This window comes from Eretmochelys imbricata, chromosome 18 (genome assembly GCF_965152235.1).
Source record: "Eretmochelys imbricata isolate rEreImb1 chromosome 18, rEreImb1.hap1, whole genome shotgun sequence".
Taxonomy (NCBI): Eukaryota; Metazoa; Chordata; order Testudines; family Cheloniidae; genus Eretmochelys; species Eretmochelys imbricata.
In genome coordinates this window covers 16427870-16448622 of record NC_135589.1, presented here as the reverse complement: position 1 = coordinate 16448622, position 20753 = coordinate 16427870, and the positions used below count along the sequence as shown (strand labels likewise).

At 46.7% G+C, this 20753-nt stretch overlaps 1 protein-coding gene across 3 annotated transcripts in view; it reads left to right on the top strand.

The window, feature by feature from the left end:
- Nucleotides 1–20753, top strand: part of DVL1 (dishevelled segment polarity protein 1) — a 174411-nt gene that overhangs the window by 111972 nt on the left and 41686 nt on the right. For all 3 annotated transcript variants that reach the window (XM_077837159.1, XM_077837158.1, XM_077837160.1), the window contains exon 4: nt 573–685. In XM_077837159.1, coding sequence (XP_077693285.1) covers nt 573–685 — 113 coding nt within the window. The remainder of the gene's footprint in view (nt 1–572; nt 686–20753) is intronic.

Genomic DNA, 20753 nt, shown 5'->3' with positions numbered 1-20753 from the left:
CAGAGGTGAGAACGAATGACCCTTTCTTCAAGAGTCCCTGCACTGTTTTCTCACCTGAGTTAGGCAGGCCCGAGGCGCGTTTGTGCTGCCTCCCTGATGGTCCTGGTGCTGTTCAAATGTGGACTGGAGTCTCCAGCTGCTGTGTGAATGTGTAACCAGTCAAAGCTGCCTTCCCGCTGGCCTCTCCAAAGCGTGCCACGGATCTGCTAAGATTCACGTGGAAACAATCCCCTCGCTCGTCCCACCATCAAGGTGGTTAGGACGTTGGGACCACAATCTAAACTAGAGGGTCTGAGACTCCTTTGTTCAATGGGAGGATGATGCTTTCTGGGCATTCCCAAGGCAGGGAGACCAATCTATCCCCTCCTCCTCTAGCTCAGCACTGGGGATGCCCTCGCGGAGCAGTCTGTGGGAAGCTTGCTCTGCTGCTCTGTGTTGTACCTGTCCTCTGTGTTCATTCTCTGGGGCCGTGAAGCCAGCGCCCTTCCTGGACACTAAGTGCATTGGCAGGTTTGTTTTTAGTGAGGCGGTGTGTGACCCCTGACTGTCTTCTGCCCTCTTGTCTCTCTCAGCCCGAATGCTGCCAGCAGTCGAGATGGACTGGACAACGAAACAGGAACGGAGTCGGTTGTTAGCCACAGGCGAGAGAGACACCGGCGGAGGAACAGGGAAGGCCACGAAGACGGTAAGCCCCACGGCCCTTTTATCCATCTACGGCATCATTCTTTTCTTTCTGGGGCCCTGATGGAGCTGATGGGTTCCTGTGCCTTTAAAAACGATGGCACGTTCAATAAAGCAGCCATTCTCAACCAGGGGTCCAAGGCCCCTGTGGGGCCGTGAGCCAGTTTCAGAGGGTCCAATGAGCAGGGCCGGCATTAGGTTCACTGGGGCCCAGGGCAGAAAGTCGAAGCCCTGAGCCCCGCCACCTGGGGCTGAAGCCGAAGCCTGAGCAATTTAGCTTTGTGGGGCCCCCTGGGGCGTGGGGCCCCAGGCAATTGTCCTGCTTGCTACCCTCTTAACACCGACCCTGGCTTTTACAGCAATGGGCGGGGAGGGCGGGAGGAGGGCTCAGAAAGCAAAAGATTGAGAACCCCTGTGGTAAAGGACAGGGAAGCATATTAGCAAGCCCGGAGCTCCTGTCCTTTCCTGTTAGCCCAAGCACCCTCCAGTGAAGCAAAGGGGGTGGGGGGAAATCCTATTGCGGAATTTCCACAAATGGCTCCAGTGTTGATAGAAGATGGGTCCCAGCTTTGCATCTGCTTATTATTTACATTGCAGCGGAGACGAAGGGCATTTTAGAGCTGGTCAGAATTTTCCAGATTTGTTTTTGACAAAAACGTGTCTCCCCCCCCCCCTTTTTTTTTTTTTAAATTAACTTTTCTCATTATTTTGCCCCCTGTGTTTCTAGCACTTTCTTTATACATATACAGAAAAATCTGCTGGCACTAACTGCACCAGGTCTGTCGCTGGCGTGTAGCTGGGGCCATGGGTGTTTATGCACTATATTCTGTTTAGGTAGCCTGTTGCAACTCTCAGCTCTTGGTTTGTCTTGGGACACTGCCTTCAGTGCTGTCTTAGATTTCCCCTGAACTCCTTACCTGCCTCCAACACCTCAGTGGCATAACTGACGCATCTCATCAGGCTTGATACTGATGCTGCTTCTGGACTCAGCCCAAGACTTGTAAACCTGTATCTGCACAGCCCTGCCCGTTGTGTGAAGGAGTCGCTCCCCAGTGCATGAAGTTCTGTGTGGCCGTGATGGGCACCGTAACTGCCAGCTGTAAAATCCCACCTGACCACTAAGGGTCCGATCCAAAGCCCGTTGAAGTCAATGGGGATCTTTCCATGGTCTTCAGCTGGGTTTGAATAAAGCCTTAGATATGTAGTAAGGAAGCCATGTTTTTACATTGCTGTGTGCGTGCATATCATGCATGCCCACAGATTATGGTTTTGAAACATTTGCACATATAAGGTAAGTGTGTCAACTGTAGAATTCCATCCCCTGGTCTCTACTCTACACACTAAGTAAGCTTAGTTTTTAATTCCTTGCCAGAGAAGCAATGTTTGGCATATCCAGGCTTAAGGAAGGGTTAAGTGTTTGGCTCATCAAGCGTAAAATTGTCCTGCTTCTGGAATATTTTGTTCTGACATCTCTTGAGCCTGTGTAGGTTTAACTCACAGCTCCATCTACCAAAGTATCTGCAAGTGCCTCCAAACACAAGACCAAAAGGGCATAAATAGTGTGTCGGCAGCAGGTGTCTTTCTGTTTATTTAACCACCCAACTTGTCAGTGGCTCAGAGAATAAATGAAAGTCCCTCAAATGGCGGGTGGAGCAGAGAGCCATCTTCACATGGTACTGACTGTAGATTCCTTTGGGAAACCACTGGAAAGGGGGGAACGTTCTAACAATGTTGGGTCAAAAGGTTGTTACTTGAAGAATGTTAAAAGGCGACGTGTGTTTAAAGCTGGTTTATTGTCTCCCTCACTCCCAATCTCTTTACAAACGACTGCATTAAATATGCCAGTCTGAACTTGATAAGAAGGAAGTATTAAGAGACAGACCTCTTGGCTTCCTTTACCCCCACTTGCCTGCTCTGCTTCTCTTCTTGACGCTCCACTCCTCCAAAGAAACAGAAGGCGCATGTGGAGTTTGGCAACTCGCTGGAATGTCTCTTCATTGCTTGCTGCCCGCTCTCTACTGCTAACCTGGCGGGCCCCTCATTTGAGGTCTGACTGGACCTGGGTCCCACTGGCCCTGATCTGATGCAGGGTGCAGTTCTAGTGCTTTAGCCAGAGCTGTGTGAAACTCAGCAGAACCTCTATGCCTGGGGCTCCTCTGCCTGATTTGGCCAGCTTCAGCCCCTGTGGATTGTGCCTTCCAAGTATTGCTTTGAGATTGAGGTTCACATCCAAAATCTCAAAGGGAAACTTGGCCAAAATCCCTTAGTGTCACCTTGTTCTCTACCAGAGCAGCTGATTTCTTACCATTTGGATGAAAAGCCCTGTAGCCCTTTTCTCCGTAGGCTAGGTCAAAATGTAGTTCCCTGTCTGTCTGTCCATCCCTTGCTCATCACATATTATGTAAATGCCTGGTGCTGTCTATCCCTCGAACTGTTTGGTTCCAGCACAGATACCTGCTAGGGTGGGAGGGGTTGGATGCGGTCAGGTCCTTTCTAGGAAACGTTCAATCCTGCAAGCTGCTGGCCACCTTCAGGGCTTGTTTGGCACCTGGGTGGATCAGACCCTAAGGGCTGTTGACCAAAGAGTTAAAAATACCCTGTGGGGCCCATGCCTGTCTGTTTTCAATGTATGTTGCCCTTTCCATTTATCCATGCCCCTGTCTCACTCACTAGCCCACCGTAGGGGGAGCATGTGTTTTGGGCCTCGGCTCCCATGGGCAGATGTGTATTATTACAGCTGAGGCTGGCTTCAGCTGTGGGAGAGGGAGCGCGGAAAGTGTATGTTTTTTCTCTGCTCAGCTCAGAGGATGTTTCCCCTTCCCCTGAACTCTGTGATCAGAGATAGGTTGGCAGGGCTCCCAGCTGCTGTCTGGAGGGGACGTTCGCTAGACTTGTCAATGCCTGTTTAAATGTCTGGGTCAGAAAGTGGAGAAGAGCTGTGAGGAAGCGGGTGGCTTAGGTTTGTGAGGCTCTGGACAAATTGTTTGGTTTGTGGGCTTTGGTCCATATAGGGTTTGTAGCCTGGAGGTTCAGGTTTAGACAAGGCCCTCTCAAAACTCAAAGCAAATTCGGCTCAAAGGTCACTGGGAGGCTGTCTTCCAGATACAGTGGAGACACGCCCCTGATGAGTCTGTTTACCTGTGCCTGCCTTTTTTTTTGTACTTTATAAGCTCCATGGGGAAGAAGGGTCCTTGTTTGTACATGAGCAAGGACTTGGTGATGTGAAGGAGTGTGCTTCAAACAAGAACAGTGCCTTATTTCCAATTGAAGGCAACCATCCGGGCTTGTCAGCTCATTACAGCTTCTTCTCTGGCATTTAAAGAAGATTAAAAGGCAGATGTAATTTGCAATGATTTGTCTCACGGGTTGGGGGGGGAATCCAACACCCCTCCGATTAGTGAGATCGATTTTGAAGCTCCTTCACAACGCAGCTCATATGTCAGATGAGCCTCCTGGCCATCTCTGCCTACTGGAATGAAAGGATGGGGGGCGTTTGGCTGTGGAACAGACAACAGGATGGGGGTTCACAGCCAAATTCAAGGACAGGAACTGTGTGTGTCACTCATCACTGCGAAATAATGGCCAAGCCCCTCCTCAGCTGCTATGGGAATAAGGCAATGCAAGAAGTCTTTGATCTGGCCATGTAGAGACTTGTTACAAGGAGATCAAAATTACAGCTCCAGTAATTCACTAGGGGGTGGGGGAAGTGTCCTCTTTAGCGCTCTGTGGGTCTTTTTGCTTTGTTCCGGGGGTGTTAATTACACTGCAGTGCAAAGCCACGCTTTTTTAAGCACCTACAGTGCCATCGGCTCACCAAACTACACTGAAAAAATGCCCCGCTATGGAATCATAGGACTGGAAGGGACCTCGAGAGGTCATCTAGTTCGGTCCCCTGCACCCATGGCAGGACTAAGTATTATCCAGACCATCCCTGACAGGTGTCTGTCTAACCTGTTCTTAAAACTCTCCATTATGTTCCAGAGTCCTTCCTTTTGTTTAAACTAGACGCTGAATCTCCTCCCCCTGCCAAAGGGAGAGGGGCGTCCCCAAGTGCTGCACAAAGGGGAGCAATGGAACAGCTTGTTACATTTTTATTTTATTTTTTAAATTTTATTTCAAGCCAATGCATAGCAGGAGAAGGTGCTAATGAGACACAGGGGAGTCTCTCAGACACGGGCGCATTAGAGTAAGGTCCACCTGGGACGGCAAACTCCTTTTGCTGAACGCTTTATCATTGTGGGGTTGGGAGGTCAAGTGTTGGAAGGTTTTTGTGCCGCTTTGGAGAGACTGCAAAGCAAGAAGGCAAGCAATAGAAAATCCACTGGGAACAGTGGGTGAAACGGGAGCAGAGGGTAAGAAGTTAGGTGAAAACACCCAGAGGGAATGTGATGAATGGAGAAAAGTGGGGAGAGGGAAATTCTAACTGTATTCCATGGAGAGGACACCCACTCTTGTCAGCCTGGCATTCAGGGCCTTCTTCTGCCTTTAGCACATAGCACAGTGCTCCTGTTACCTAAGCCCCTGGTTCCCAACCTTTCCCCTGCCAAGACCACTCCCACCCCTCCCCTGCCATCTAGCCAGGACCAGGCTGGAACATCTTCCCATTTCACATTATGGAAAGGGCAAGGTGGGGGAAAACCCCTGATGCCGGTTTGCTGCCCTCTCTGGCAGGTTGCAACCCCTGAATTGAGAACCCATGAGCTAGGCAACCCCTCTTTGGTTGTCATTTTAAATTTGATGAGCTCTTGGAATTTTTAAGGACAAGAAAAAATGGTTCATGGATGAGATTATATCTTTGTGAATTCCCCAAAAGTTCTTTGCAAAGTTCATAATGCCACAAACCCATTGAGGTTCTCCCCTTCCTCTGCCTGATCTAGTCAACCACAGTGGAGAACGCGTGTCTGTTAGTAAAAAGAAGAGGAGTACGTGTGGCACCTTAGAGACTAACAAATTTATTAGAGCATAAGCTTTCGTGGGCTACAGCCCACTTTAGGTATTCATGTGAAAAGTTGAATCCTGCTGAAGAGCAAATATACTCTAGGTAGCAGTGCTTCAGAGAGACTGTAATGCACCTGGCCTTCAGTTTGTAATACAGGATCTAGAAAGGGAGCATTCCTTGTATCCCTGGGAGGTTCTGTTCAGTGTGAACATTCAGTCAGTTCCCATATTGATGCAAAAAGATAAACGACAGCAGCAGTTACTGGTAAATATGCTCTCGTTTTCACCTGCAAAATGGGCAGGTGCAACTCCCCTCAGGCACTTTCAGTAACCCGCAGTTCTCCAGAAATGAAACCTGAACAGTCCCAAGTGATTTTCAAAGAATACGATTCACTTCCCCAACACTGAAATGCAGCCACCTCTGCTTCGCGCAGCATTACTGTGCAGTAACAGCAGCGCACAAAGTGAGGTGGGAAGAATCTTCCCTGCAGCTGAACCTGCAAGGGGAATTTCCGCTAGGTAAGAACCCAGGCTGGAATCTGGCCGTGATACAAAGACCACACCTTGCCTAAGGCTAGGTGCTGTTGGATCTTCAGTAATTGTTTTATGTCGCGTTCAATTAATAGACATAAGCAGATCCTCCGCCAGCAGAATTTCCCCTCGCACCACTGTGCAGCACGGTAACTCAGGGACCCCAGCAAAACATTAGGCAGCAGCTGTCACTTTAAGTTGACTTGCCATTGAAATTAGTGGGGCTGATGGGCTGGAGTAGGAGTATTTACGCGTATGTACACCGGGTTCATGCGTGTGCAGAAGCGGGAGAGTGAGCAAGATGAAGAAACCCCTGTCGAAGTCCAGGGTTCTCAAGTGTCCTAAATGTGGCCAAAATAAATGTTGGGGACGCAGCCTAGTGCACTGGCCTAAAACTCAGGAGATCAGCGCTCTTAAGACAAGGGCTGCCACCACACCCTGCTCTGTGACCTCAGGCAAAACACTTCCCTTGACTGTGCCTCTCACCCTCTGTCTGCTCGGAGCAGGGATACTCTCTTGCTGTGTCTAGACAGCACCTAGCACGGTGGGGCCCCAGACCTCAATTGGTGCCTTGAGGCCCTACTGCCAGATAAATAATCCTTTGTGAGGGCCCCATTTGGATTGGCGCAGGAGTGCGCGTCGGTGTGTTTTTGCATGTGCAGCGAGTATGTCTGCTCGCACAGTAGCTTACAGCAGTGATGGCAGAAGTCAGCCAGGGAGGCAGTGTAAATAACAGGTGGCCTTTCTTTTCTTCCCGTCCGTAAGGGTTGGAATCCTGAGCTGATCTCTGCTGCCTTGTCATGCCGCACGGCAATGGAGCTGTTAGAGAATAATCTTCTCTGTCTTTGCTGAGCCGTGGGCTTTGATAATAGGAAGCTCAGTGCAATGTTCAAATAAAGAAAGGTCTTGTACAGTCCAATTAGTCAGGTGTTGGGGGGGGGGAGGGGAATGAGCTGATCAGAAGCTGACAGATTCAGTAGAACGTGGGTGTGAGTCTCTGCACGGAGGATGCAGAGTGTGAATTGAAACGACATTTTCTAGTCGGCATTTACCATTTGTTTGCCAGTAGCACACAGAGCCCCAGCCACAATCCCCATTGTGCTGGGCGCTGGGTGGAGATGTAGAAGTAAGAGACAGACGAGGCGCTTATACTCGAAATAGACAAGACAGACAAAGGGGGTGTGGGTGGGAAACGGAGGACAAGGAGGGGAAAGGTCTCACCCAAGAGCACAAAGCAGAACAGGGATCAGAACCAAGGTCTCCTGAGTCCCAGGCCAATGTCTCATCTGCTAGGCCTGCTGCCTCTTTGATTATTGGTCAGGTTGTTTGTTTTTACCCCTCAGAGGCTGAAATCACTTTTCTCACAGTTTCATCCCCACTGCCATTTGCAAGAACTGGTTCATTATTGTGGAGCTACTCTGGAAAATTAGTTTAATAGATTTTAGGGCCAGCAGAGACTCTTACGGTCGTCTAGCCTAACCTCCTGCATAACACAGGACCGAGGATTTCGTCCAGCAGTTCCTCCTTTGAGTCCAACAACCTATGGTTGAATTAGGGCACGTTCCTCACAGAGAGAGACAATCCTGATTTGAAAACTCGAATAAGACTTAAGTGATGGTGAATTAACGACATCCCTTGGTGGTGATAATTAACAGTGTGTTGTCCTGGTAGGATTGCTCGTGCGTATTGGGCTGCATGCTCTAGTTCATTGTTTTCAGGATTACTCTTAATAATACAAGTGCTGCTGTTGAGTTGCTCACATGCATTTGTGGACACACACTGGCCATTATCTAAGTGGATGGTATAACCTCACCTGAGGCCGTGGGACATGCCTGGTAACATGATACTGTTTTTATGGCTTCTTGCTTTACTTTCTAGAGAAGAATAGACATGAATGGGAGCATTCAGGACTATAGACTTATACTGAGCACCTGCAGTTTGTCCCACTCTGTATGAGAATTTGCCTTTCCCAACTTGCTTCAACACGCGCTCTGTGTACTGTGTAGAGTCAAATGCTCACCCCACTTATGGGGTATGGCTTCATTAGCAATATGATGACAAAGTTCAGGTCAAACTTTTTCCCCAGGTTTAGCTGCCTATACAGTTCCTCTCTCACATCTGCTCAGCCCACACCCTAAATCCCCTCTCACCAGAGAGCAATTTTTGCTTTATATCCAAGTGAGATAAGGAGACCCATACCTCAAATGAGTCAGCCAAACCCACTTAACCCTTTCTCCTCAGGATCAACCCCTAACAGAGCTGGGGTGTTATAACATGTATGTGTGTTATTTAAACACTCTTGTCCATGGACTTGCTGCTTAAGCCAAGCATTTGGGGATTAATCAATTTGACTGTACCCAACATTCAAGCTGATTGAAAAATATCAGTTGTTTCTCATGGGAACTTTTGAAAACGTTTTTATTCTTCAGAATTTCCTGTGAAAATGTTTCGGCTTTTTGAAAAGTAAAAATGTTGGTGTGTTTGTTTTCTCAGAAAGTGAAACCAAACTTTTGTTGTTAAAAAAAACTGGAGAAGTTTCTAGCAATGATGAAAATTTTCTGTGAATGTTTTTGTTTTGTTGAATAGCTATATTCATGTGTTTTTTTTTGTTTTGTTTTGTTTTTTTACAGTATTTTAACCAACTCTGTCCTGTATGTGCTGGTAGCAGCCTGGCCACAGACATCCCCATGGTGTATGGCCCTACTCCCCCTCTCCCATCTAAGGGCCACATTCTGCATTCCTTAACAGAGCCAAACTCAAGTTGGTAGGGGAACAAACTTTCCATACACTCTCTTAATTTAAATAATACATTTATCTGCATTAATTGTAGCTTTTCCCACCATAGCTTACTGCTATCTTATTTTCCAAACTGTGTGAGGATATGGGCCTGGCTGAGCCATGAAATTGAATGAATAAAATAATCATGATCTTTTAGCAGATCTGAATGTGAACAAGATGTGTGTGGAGGTGTGTGATGTGGAGAAAAAGCTTCTTATGCAGGACGTATTAAATATGCATCTACTGCAATGTATATGGGCATGAAGCTTCAGCCGTTAGGAAACTCCAGCTACTGCAGAGTGCTAGAACATGTCTCCTCAGCAACATGGGCTACTGAGACCACATCAGACTTGCCCTCTGTTTTCTACACTGGATTCCCACAGAATTTCAAGTTCAGGGTCTCGGTTCTTATCGTCAAGGTGCTCCATGGTCTGGGCCCAAGATATTTAAAAGAACTTAAAGCGCCAGGATGAAAACCCTGGTTGACAGTCTTGCTTCTCTGGCACAAGGGAGCTCTCCATGATAAGTATATAGCTCAGGTCTGTGCACAAGACAGAGTATTCACTGGTGCTGGTGTGAGACACTGGAATGAACGTCCCCATGGACTAAGGGCCATCACACACTTTCCCACCATTTGCTTCAAGTGCAAGGTGCATTTCTTTAACCACCCTTCTGTAGCATAGATACAGAGCAGTGTGCGGGTGCCTGTGTGAAAAACATGCTACCAAAACAAGATTATCTCCTGCACAAGCTTCCCACGCCCCACTGTGAAAGGATGAGAGAGCAAACCCATGACAGATGCTACTCACATTACTTCATGCACTACTGGAAGGTGCTCAGATACTGCAGTGATAAGCATGATATAAAAACCTGTATAGACTAGAACAGTACTGTGTTTACACTCATTTCTAATGTGTGGATAGTTTAAAAAATATTAAGGCCAGAAGGAGGCCACTATGATCATCTAAACTGGCTTCCCGCATAATGCGGGCCAGAAAATTTCACCTTGATGGTTCCTGCGTGAAGCCCAACAGCCTGTGGTTGAACTGCTGGGGTATAATATATCTATTGTATATAGAAAGCTTCACTGAGAATATTAAGCCTGCAAAGTTGGGTCATGACTGTACTATAAGCTCCATGCAGGACCTCATTGAAGTAATTGGAGTTCAGTGTGGTTGCAGGGGGTCTGTCCTTGCAAAGCACATTGTAAGATCAGGGCTTTAATACTCGAACGTCAGGAAAAATCAAAGTTAAGGTTTCACACATAACCTTAACTCTGGCCCAGTGCCCAAAGCAGCTGGGGCAGGCCAGAGACTCCAGCCCTTTTGTCTGCAGTTGCTTCAAATACCAGTTGTGTTTGCTATTCCTGTAACATTTTCATGTTTGTTTTTCATTTAATTTCATTTCTGTTTCCTGCTACTTGCAGAAGGCTAAGTAAGTCACCTTTTTCGTCGGACATTTTGGAGCAGAATTCTTGTGTCCATGTGTGATCTTATGAAAATCTTCAGGAATAGACAGGCAAAATGTTTCTGATACTTTAATGGGAAAGCTTAATTGGGTCTCCCCTGCCTGAATGATTGTCTCCATAAGTGCATGACTGACCTTGCATAGAGTTCTCAAGAAAAATTTTAAGCCTTGCTTTGCATAAATTGAGAATTAGAAGAGAATTTGGTTACCACACGATCTATTCCTTGTGCAGGAGATTACCAAAGATCATAGAGGTTTGTAGCAGAGAGGAGTTTGTGATTTACTGAATCAGGGAGCGACTCTGGTAATGATACATGTGAGCATGTTTCACTCCCTCCTGCTCCGCACCCACCTCTCATAAATTTTGTTGCTATTTAATAGCCTAGAAATAATACATGGCTTCCGACGTCATTGTGCCTGTGTCTATTCTGATTAAAAAACAAATCCTTCATCAGTTATCAAAGAAATTGCAGTGCTGGGGAAAGTGATTTCTCCCAGGGAATCCACTTAATTTCCAATGGGTTCATTTTTAGATTGCGTAAAGTGATGTGCATTTAAAGAGGTGTGACATTCGGGAGGCGCAGCCTCCTAGTTGTTCCCCCAGGCCCGACTGGTGTGTCAGACGATTTTCCATTGTAGTTGGTTTGAACAAAGGATGTCCGCAAGAGAGGTGGGCCAGATGTTTTTTCAGGGATTAGAAATTTCACTGAAAAATGCGTTCCTCAGGGCTCTGAATGTCTTTCTGAATGTGGGTCATATTTAGCAAATAGTTTTGGTTGGGGGAAAAAACCTCTGGGGGGGGGGAACCCTGGAAATGTCATTTCCAAACAAAATGTCTAAAGGAACCGTTTGGACAAGTTTTGAAATGAAATGTCCATTTGAACTGACACTTCGGTTAGCAGATGTTGTTTGGAAAATGTCGACATTCCGAATGTTTTTCATTCCCTTTAATTCATCATGAAAACCAAAAAAAACCCACCCCTCCTGGTTTGTTGCCAAACTGAATTTTTCAGATTTTTTTCGTTTGGCCACTGAACTCAAAAATCCATTCTTCGCTCAGCTCTGATCAGCCGAGCCTGCTCCCAGTCTGGCCAACCAGGCCTCTGTGGGGTCAAGGAACATTGTGGAATGTGCTTGTTGACCCATTCAGCAAAGCACTTAAGCACACGCTTAACATTAAGCAAGTACTTAAAGCCAAATAACATCAATAGGACTAAAGCATGTTAAGTGCTTTGCTGAATCGGGGCCTAGGAGAGCACCCAGCACAGGATGCTGCCTGGAGTGTGTTCAGGCGCCCAGTGAAGTCAATTGGGGAAGCTTTATGTTGACTTTAGTGGGCTTTGGGTCAGGATTCAGGTGCTGGTAGAGGGGATTGACCCCCTTTCCTTACTCACACACTAGCATGATACATGGAAACAAGATCGTTAATTTCTGGGGGCTCCAACCTTCCAATTTGTCTTCCTCCCAACATGCAATCTCAGTTAAGTAATTTTGAAAAGAATAATCCCCGTTAGAGAACGGCATACATCCTCCGATGTCGAATAACGTGATGCAGACGCTAATCTTTGTCTACAGATCCGCCATGTGTCTAATAAAATGGCTGGAAAACAAAGAGGAGAAGCAAACAGCAGTGTGCCTCTTCAGAGTGATTGCACGATTCTTAGATTGTTGTGCTCCCAAACCAGAGAGTTACCCACCAAGCACAAGAGAAGAGAGCATTTGTGCTGATGTGATGTTGTCTGTCTCTTAAGTGAGAGACAATAAAGCCAACTTGCAGACAAAGATGCGCTTTGTAAAGCGGACCTGGGCAAAGTTACCTTTTGAATGTGATTTCCTCCCCTCCCCCCAAAAAAGTGTGTCGGGGGGGAAAGGGGTGCTAAAGAAACAGAAATAATTGGTGTGGGGAAAACCAAGAGCCCCTTTGTATCAAACTGAGGCTTTGTATGAGTTAGGAAATGTCTTTCTCTTGATTACCTTTCACTCTAATTAGTAGCAAATCTCTCTCTGGATTTGGCTGCAAATAAAATCACAGGCTGAATGGGCTGGAGCTGTCACTAGAGGAGAACCCTGACTCCCCTTGTTCCCTGTCCCCCATCCCTTTAAAGCAACCAAAGTACTTGATACTAGAAAAAGTTGACCAAGTCCCATTAAATGAGGGGAGCCAGGCTCTTAATTAGAAGCGTGGGAGGTCTGCTTGGCACATGTTCTTGGGACCCCTCGCTGACTAGGACAAAGGTCCCATGTCCATTTCCCGAGGAGGAGTGAGAAAAGGGACCATGGAACGTCTAATTAGGGAGGTAATTAAGGGACAAGTTTTCATGGGCGTTCAGAATGTTTTATAGCTGCTGCCATTTTTTGACAAGTCTACGGACGTCAAGTGTCGGTGCTATTGTTTCGATGCCGAGTTTGCACTGCAGTGAAATGAACCGTTGTATGGACAGATCAAAATGCTGGGTCAATGATCTGTGCTTTGGGAGATGCCTGGCATTTACACTCAGAGCGCTGTGAATGGTTGGGAAGAGCGATTGTTCCAAATTTCCAGTAGCAGCTACAGTATGTCTATTCTTAAGTCTTGGGGAGAACTGTGTATCTGTATTCCCAGTGCCCTTTGTTCAGGCCAGTTGTAATGGAAACGTAAACAACTGTAGTTTTCTAAGAAGAGCTTCGCCCAACCATCTCTGGCTTCATTTGATTATTCTTCAAGACGTTGCCATGCAAAAATCGGGCCTGGTCCATGGGTAATTAGAATCGGGCATGGTCCATGGGTAATTAGAATCCAGACCAAATAGGTACATGTGGGAAATATTTGTGTAGTTATTTCAAATGCTATTTGCTTTGATAGGACCAACAGTGTCCCAAACTCTCTGATGTACTAAGGATTGTACTGAAACAGTTCTATTAGGAAGAAGGGGCACCGGGAAAGTCTTCATTTGTAAATACCATCTGTCAGCTAGTTTTACACATTTAGATGCATATAATAGCATTTGGTGGTCTGATTTCCCCCCCCATCCCCCCCGGAGGTGCTGGGAGCCTGCAGGTGTTGTTTTCACTTGGAGCTACAGATGCTCAGGATCTCTGAAAATCAGACCCAGAGACCATCTTTGTGGATGTAGTGCTCCTCTGCTGAGAAATATTGCCTAGCACTAAAAGCAGGGGGCTGGGTATTGGGATTCCTGGCTTCTAACAGTTCTCCTGCTGACTTTCTCTGTGACCCTGGGCATGTCCCGTCATTTCTCTGGGCTTCACTTTATCCATTTGTAAAATGGGGATAATGACACTTGACCTGGGATATTGTATGAGATTTAATTGATGTTTACAATGTGCTCTATGATTTGCAGCTGAAATGTGTAAATACTGTAAATATGTAAATACTGAACCATGTAGGCAAATCTATTAAGGTACAGAAAGTGGATTGGAAACTAATCTTGTGCTGTAACATTGGGAAGGGATATTTATTAAAAGGGAAGTTACGTTTTCCTGCATCCAACTCATCTTCCAGGGCAAGTTAAGACTAATTCAGCACTGGGAAGCAACTGCTCATGAGCGATTGTGTTTCTCGGTATGTTTCCTTTGACAAATAGATGGATTGGTTACTCCTGTTTGAAGGAAAAGTCATTAGGGGTAAGTGATTACGTTCCCTTGCCAAACCAAACGCTCACTGAATTGACACTGGTGGCCGTAATGCTCCAGGATCAATCACACATATGTCCAAGGACTTAGTGTTGCTGAGTAGGTTTGTTTTCAGGTTTGCTTCGTTTTTAACATGGAGGCAGCTTGCTGCCACTTGGGTCTGTTCACAGCTGTCGTGAGTTGCCTTCTGTGTAAAGGGGCATAAAGTCTTGCATGGGCTACTCCCGCGGCTGGTCTGCATGCTTGTCTGTGAGTCTGTTTGATGTGTGAGGGAAGGAAGGAGCCCATGATGTCGTCGTCGTTGTGAGTTTGTTTTATTTGTCTGTGTCGCGGCAGCCGCATCCCCATCGTGTTAGGTGCTGTGCAGATGCAAAACAGAGCCCTGAAGAGCTCCCAATCTAAGCACAAGAGAAGAGATGGCAGGTGCATACAACACACAGACGAGCAGGGAGCACACCATGGCCATGAGATGCTAATACTCACTCTTCTCCCCTTACCTGCACAGTAAGGACCGTGTTCTGTGCTCACAGGCCTGGACCCAGCTGCTGGAGGGGCGGTGGTATGTGTTGGTAAAGTGGGAACAGATTTCAGTGTCTGTCTATAATTGATGGAAGACCCCTTGAATAGCTAGAGCTGTGGCGCTGTGTCATCTCCTATCTGAGGTTTAGTTTTAGTTGTAAAAAGAAAAGGAGGACTTGTGGCACCTTAGAGACTAACCAGTTTATTTGAGCATGAGCTTTCGTGAGCTACAGCATCTTGTGATTTCTGCCAGGCCCAGCCTCCCTGCTCTTCTACACGGTGCTAATGGAGAACCCTTTATAACTTGCTGGTGCAGATGCCTCTCCTCTGCTGCCCCCATTAAAGGCTTGTTTGATTCCACACTTTGAAGTGTTTTGTCCCTCAGGGTGAGACCTTCTCAGGTGTTGATGAAAGCCAAGGAGAACACACTTTAACCTCCCGAGCGATGCCTTCTCGTAATCGCCGTGACAGATTAAAAGGTTCTTGTCTGATTGTCTCAATGGATTCTGGGTCCTCCAGTGAAGCAATAGGAGCCCAGTGTCAAGGAGGGTAGAAAGTCCCTGGCCATTAGTGGGTTAGGCACTGAATTCCCAGATGGATACTGGGTACAAAGGAGACAGAAACGGCACGATGTGTTTGTGGCTGGGAATGGCTGAGAGAAAGGGGTGTGATTCTCGTTTACGCTTAGGGTTTGTCCACATGGGAAAACTGTCCCAGTGGTACAGGCGGCGTTATACCAGTATAAGCCTCATGCAGACACTTTTATTCTGGTAAGAGAGTGGTGGGGTTTTTTTTTTGGTTTAACTTAAACCCCTTCCCAGGAACCATAGCGAAACCAGAAAAAACGCACCATGGATGGGCATGTGCATATGAGATACTGGTGTAACTATAGCTATTTACAGTCACACCTGAGAGGATCCTGAAAAAACTCCCCTGTAGAGAAGACCTAAGGTCCATTTATTCCACTCTGGCAGTGTAACGGTGACTTAGCGTGGGAGCATATTATACCTGCCCCCACTTTACACCGCTTTGATAGCGTAGAGCGGCTTCAAAGGGGACTTGGTGTAAATGAGAATCAGGCCCCCGGGGTAAAAACCTCAAGATGAAATGTGTCTTATTGTTTTGCCAAAACTAGCAGGCTTCAAATAGGAGGGAGGTGAGGCTGCGGGTGACTGATAAATGGCAGCAGGAAGCATGTTCTGTAATTTGTCCATCACTGGTTTACTGCAAGCTTGGCATTCTTGGTTACGACTGAATTACCCGGAGTGTGGCTGCTTACCTGAATGATCAGTGCCTCTCTGATCTGCAAACTCAGGCTGGAAGCCTCTCTCTGGAGCAGCCGTTCAACAGTTCCATTTCCAGTCCCAGCCAAAGCCCAGTTGTGCGCTGGCTGCTGTAAAAATGACAAGCCCCAAGGGGTAAAAAATGTAATGAACTGTTACAGAGCTGAAAAGGGGTTCCTTACCATCGTCGGTTTGGCTGTAGGTTTCGGAAGGGGGTGGCAATCAGAGGTTCTTAACTTATTCAGACAGATTCATCCTGATAATTATTTGTCTACATAGCATCATAAACACGCCTGGCACTTAACAATGCTGACCCAGCTTGAGGACTTCAAAAGCCAGGGGCAGGAGTAGGGTGACCAGACAGCAAGTGTGAAAAATCGGGACAGTGGATGCTGGGGGGTAATAGAAGTCTATATAAGAAAAAGACCCAAAAATCAGGACTCTCCCTGTAAAATCGGGACATCTGGTCACCCTAGGCTGGCATCTCAGATGGTGCAAACCCATAGTGCTCACTGACATGACTGGAGCTGCAGCATTTTGTCCCAGCTGAGGATCTGGCTTCTGCAAGTTTCCATTTCCAGGGTGGAAGTTCAAAAGGGAATCTGATGACAGTTGCCTAGAAGATCCAAGCCTGTAGCCTCTCTTAGCTATTTAGCTGGGCACACTCTGCTAACCCGAGGACAGAACAGGCCTTTCAAGTTTCCCCTCTCATGTTTAATTACTTTCCATTGAGTTTGTCTTTGATAAAATGCCTCTAACCTAACCTTTCTCTAGAGACTTACGGGTGGGGCCACGCAGGGGGGCCGTCTTCAGTCCTGGCCGACGGACTTGGCCTTGTTTCCCTTCATAATTATTTTTTTTTCAAGCAGACACTGGTCTGGGAACAAGCACACCGCTCGGCTATCCAGCACTCCTGGATCAAGAGGCGCCATTGGTTTGAGAGACAGCTGCCCATTAACAACATAATCTGCTCTTTAACTAAGTGAATTCTGACTCTGAAGGGCTGCGGAGCAGATTGGCAGAACCATTTCGATCCCCCAACCCCAAATGGAACAGGCTTCAAACCCATAGAACCTAGCGGATGAGTTACTCCTCTTGATCACCTCCCCTCTCGCCCCTCCAAATGAGCCAGGCCTGCCTTACTGCTCTGCTTTCCTTCCTCCTCCTCCCCAGCCACCCAACCCCCAGTGAAGCCAATGGTTCAATCCCGTTTACCTGGGTTAGCAGCATTTTTTACTCCTCATCTTATTTCACTTGCAGTTTTATGATGGCAAAGCGGGGAAGAAGCTGCACTGACAATAAACCATAATAACCCGCTGAGGAATGCCCCGGTTGGTTCCACCGCCATAGATGTTAGTAAATGTGTCTGCTATGTAGTGAACTTGTTAAATGTTTTAATAGTTTCTCTTTAGGCAATGCAGTAACAAGTATTATACTGAATCTTTATGCTCTTGCCTATGTCGGCTCTGATTGGCCTCTTCAAAGGAACCTAGAATTGGGTGTCTACCTCCTGAAAATCGCATCCGTGATTGGTGGATCTCAGTTCTTTTCCTATTGGACTTGGATATCCTTGAGACCTATTCATGAAAATCACTATTTAAGAGCTAGGAAGTATTTAATTATTTAGTTCTAACTGGCACTCGCAGGTCTGGCTGGGTGCGCAGTGCCATGATATTTTGGGACTGCCAGCTCTGCCTTGTGCGTGAAATGTGTGAGTGGGTGAGATCACCTGTAGGTTGGGAGGGGTGTATGTTGGTTTGTACTAGGAAAAATTGGGCCCCCAAAGTCTGTGGAATCATTTTAAATGGGTCCATGATTTTTTGATTATGGAGCTTTAAAAGGCCAGCAGTCGATTTGGGAGCCTACATGTTCCACTGAGGAAATTTAATGAGAAGGGACTCAATGTACATGGGGCAGATCGTCAGGTGCTGTAAGTTGACAGAGCTCCGCTGAAGTCAAGGAGCTGAGCTGAGGATCTGGCCCCTAATGTATCTTTATTGCAGGGTCTCGGGTTTCCAGAGCTCAGCCTTGCTAGCTTGTAGCTTAGCCACATGCATCAGCCAAAGGGGCCGGTGAAGAGAGCCTTTCTGGATCAGTTCAGCTTAAGAGGATTTCTTTCATGCCCCACCTTCCTCTTGATGCCTCTTCACATGGAGGGAGCCCGGTGGGAAGGTGGCCTCTGCATGCCTTTGCACCTTGTCTGCTCTACTCTTGTTTTCAGCACAGCTCATCAGCAGTTGATTAAAGCAGTTGTTGGAGCCTCTGCTTTTTGGGGAAATGAACAGCAGGCCACCTGCAAGTGAGAAATTGGTTAGAGTAATAACTTTTAATCTGCTTTCTCGCGGCATTTCTCAGATAATCGCTTCTGCATTTCTGACCCGCTTCCATGCTCAGTCCTAAACAGACACCAATTACTGTTTAGACATTTTTTTAAATGCCTTGGCTCCTTGTTTCTTGCAATAGGAATGTTTGAACAGATGGCAATTGCAAAGTTGCACTAACCCGATGATAGACATAGCTTTTTGCCCACAGAGCCACCCCTTCTGCCAATTGCTTTCTCCGAAACGTCCGCAGGCCGCAAGACTCGGTTGCAGTTACTCATTAAACACTCTCCAAGATGAGGTGTTTTTTAGTTAGGAATGAAAGGCCAGAGGTAGGAGAGACCATACTTGTGTTTGCATTTGGGGGTGGGATGCTTAAGGCGGACTTTTAGCACCTTCAGATGCAGCAGCTAAATAGTGCTGGGTGTGATGCTGCAGAACCAAAGCCCAAACGTTTTCAGGGTCTGCTGCCTCCTACTGGAGAGTCTTGGCAGCTCTTCTGTTCCAGGCCCATGGCCCTTCTTGAGAGAGCCCTCTGAAGTGTGACGAGGGAGGGACGGAATGGGCTCCGGAGGCTGATAATGGGAGGGGGGCGGGACTTTGGCTTCCGGGTCTCCAGTTCAAACTCGGCCAAGGTCAAGAAATAACCCAAAACTAAGTATTGTCGAATGGACATGGACTGAATTTTCTATGGGGAGCCACTGAAGCCAAGGACTTAGCAAGATTTTTTAAAATGTTGGGACATGAATATGGAGAACAGAAATAGCTGGTGTTGCTATAGTCAGTGCTCACAAACTTTTCGGAAGGGATGATAAAGCTCATGCTTCAGGGTTTAAGCCAATCTCTAGCTATTAGAGAGAAGGATAAGGGCTAATGTGGGGGGCAGGTTATTCCACATCTGCTACTGCGGGGTTCTTACACCTTCCTCTGCAGCATCTGGTCCACTCTGGCAGTTCTTGCAGAGAGATTTTATTCTTTCTTGTTTTGGCAGTTTTCCTTAATCTACAACGAAAGCCACCGAGGCTGACTGGTACTTGTGTGCTTTATGTATGGGGAACATCATGCTATACAACGAAGTGTGTGAGTCAAAAGAGACCTTATGTGCCTGGCCTTGGGGGTGTTTCTCTATGTTTAGGAGGAATCTCAGTGCTGATAAGTAGCACTTATCCTGTCTGTTATTTTAGGAATTGTTGGAGCCTCTGCTTCCCTCCCCTGCCGCACCCCGAAGAAATTCTGTCTGATTTGTCTGATTTGAGCCGAGTTAACACACGACATCGCAAAATGAACTCCGGCAGCCTCTTTTTTGAGTTGACTCCATTTGCCTCCGCCTTTATTCTGGCTCAACAAGCCTGAGGGATAATGGGTGGAATGATCTCTCAATTCCTTCTCAGATCCAGTGGGGGGGACGGGACAGAGGTAGTGGGGGATTGTGTTTGCAAGCATGTTAGACTGTCCTGCTTTGTGCTGAGCTTATGCCATTGAAAGCAGAAACACGGTGTTTCCTTCCTCTTGTCAAAGCAGCCCACGGCCTGTTGCTTTGATCAGGAGCATGTGCCTTCTCACTAGAGACCCCTTCGTTGGCCGGCATATGTCCGCTGCCTGCCGGAGAGAAGTCTGTCTTCCCAGCACTGCCCTTTGGGGACTCTGCGCTGAAGGACTATTCATCAGGGCCACAACGTGTGTGCCAGAGGCCCTAGGAAGAGAGTGCATCACCGGAGCATTTGCATAGCTCCCCCCTCATTGGTTTGGCACTCAGTGAAGCCAGAGTGAGGGCTGACTGTAGCGTCTGGCTGATCGCTGCCTCAGGTGTCCTTAGGCACGTTGAGGTCTGGTTGCGTGTGCGCTTGTTTTAAAAGGGTTTCTTAGGAAAGCCAGGCTGAAGTTTGTTCTGCCCAGTCTAGTCAGCAGAAGTTGTGCTTTAAAGTAAGTATATACGGCAGCTCACTGAGCATATTGCTGGAGGAAGCTTTAAAGTGAGTAGCTTTTGGTATATGCTGTTGGAGGACAAATTCAGGAGGTGGGTGAATATGTAAGGTGGGTTTTAGAGAGAGGGGTCTGTGTGTGTGTGAGAGATCTCTCACCACCCTCTTGCGTTGGTGTTGTACAAACTTTGATGAAACATGGATCCTAACAATCCTTTATAGTTAAAAACCCCAACAGCTCAGTTTTGATGTTGTTGCAGAACAATACGGTCTGTTTCTCTAGTTAAGGGTTATTGACCTCTGTTCTGGTAAAACCCCATGGGAAAGATTATTTAAATAGTGTTTCTGATCAAAGGCCATGATTTTGTTAAAAGTGAAAGTATATTTCCAAAGCTCTTTTGCTGTATGAGGTGCTAAAAATGTTATAATGTTAAAAACAGCAGGGATTTTTTCAACAACACATATATCGCTTAGGTAAAAAGCTTTGTAAATTTTTTTAAATGTTGGTATTAGGAAATATATCTTTTGATGTAATGATTGTAATATGAATGGAAAAATAAGGCAGAGGTGGGGGGAGGAGCGGGATGGGTATTTTCTTAAATCTTTTAATTTTATTAAAAGAAGTGAGCTGCACAAATGGGAATCAAGAAGTTGAATGTCCTAGAAGAGTCCCTGGGTTGGGT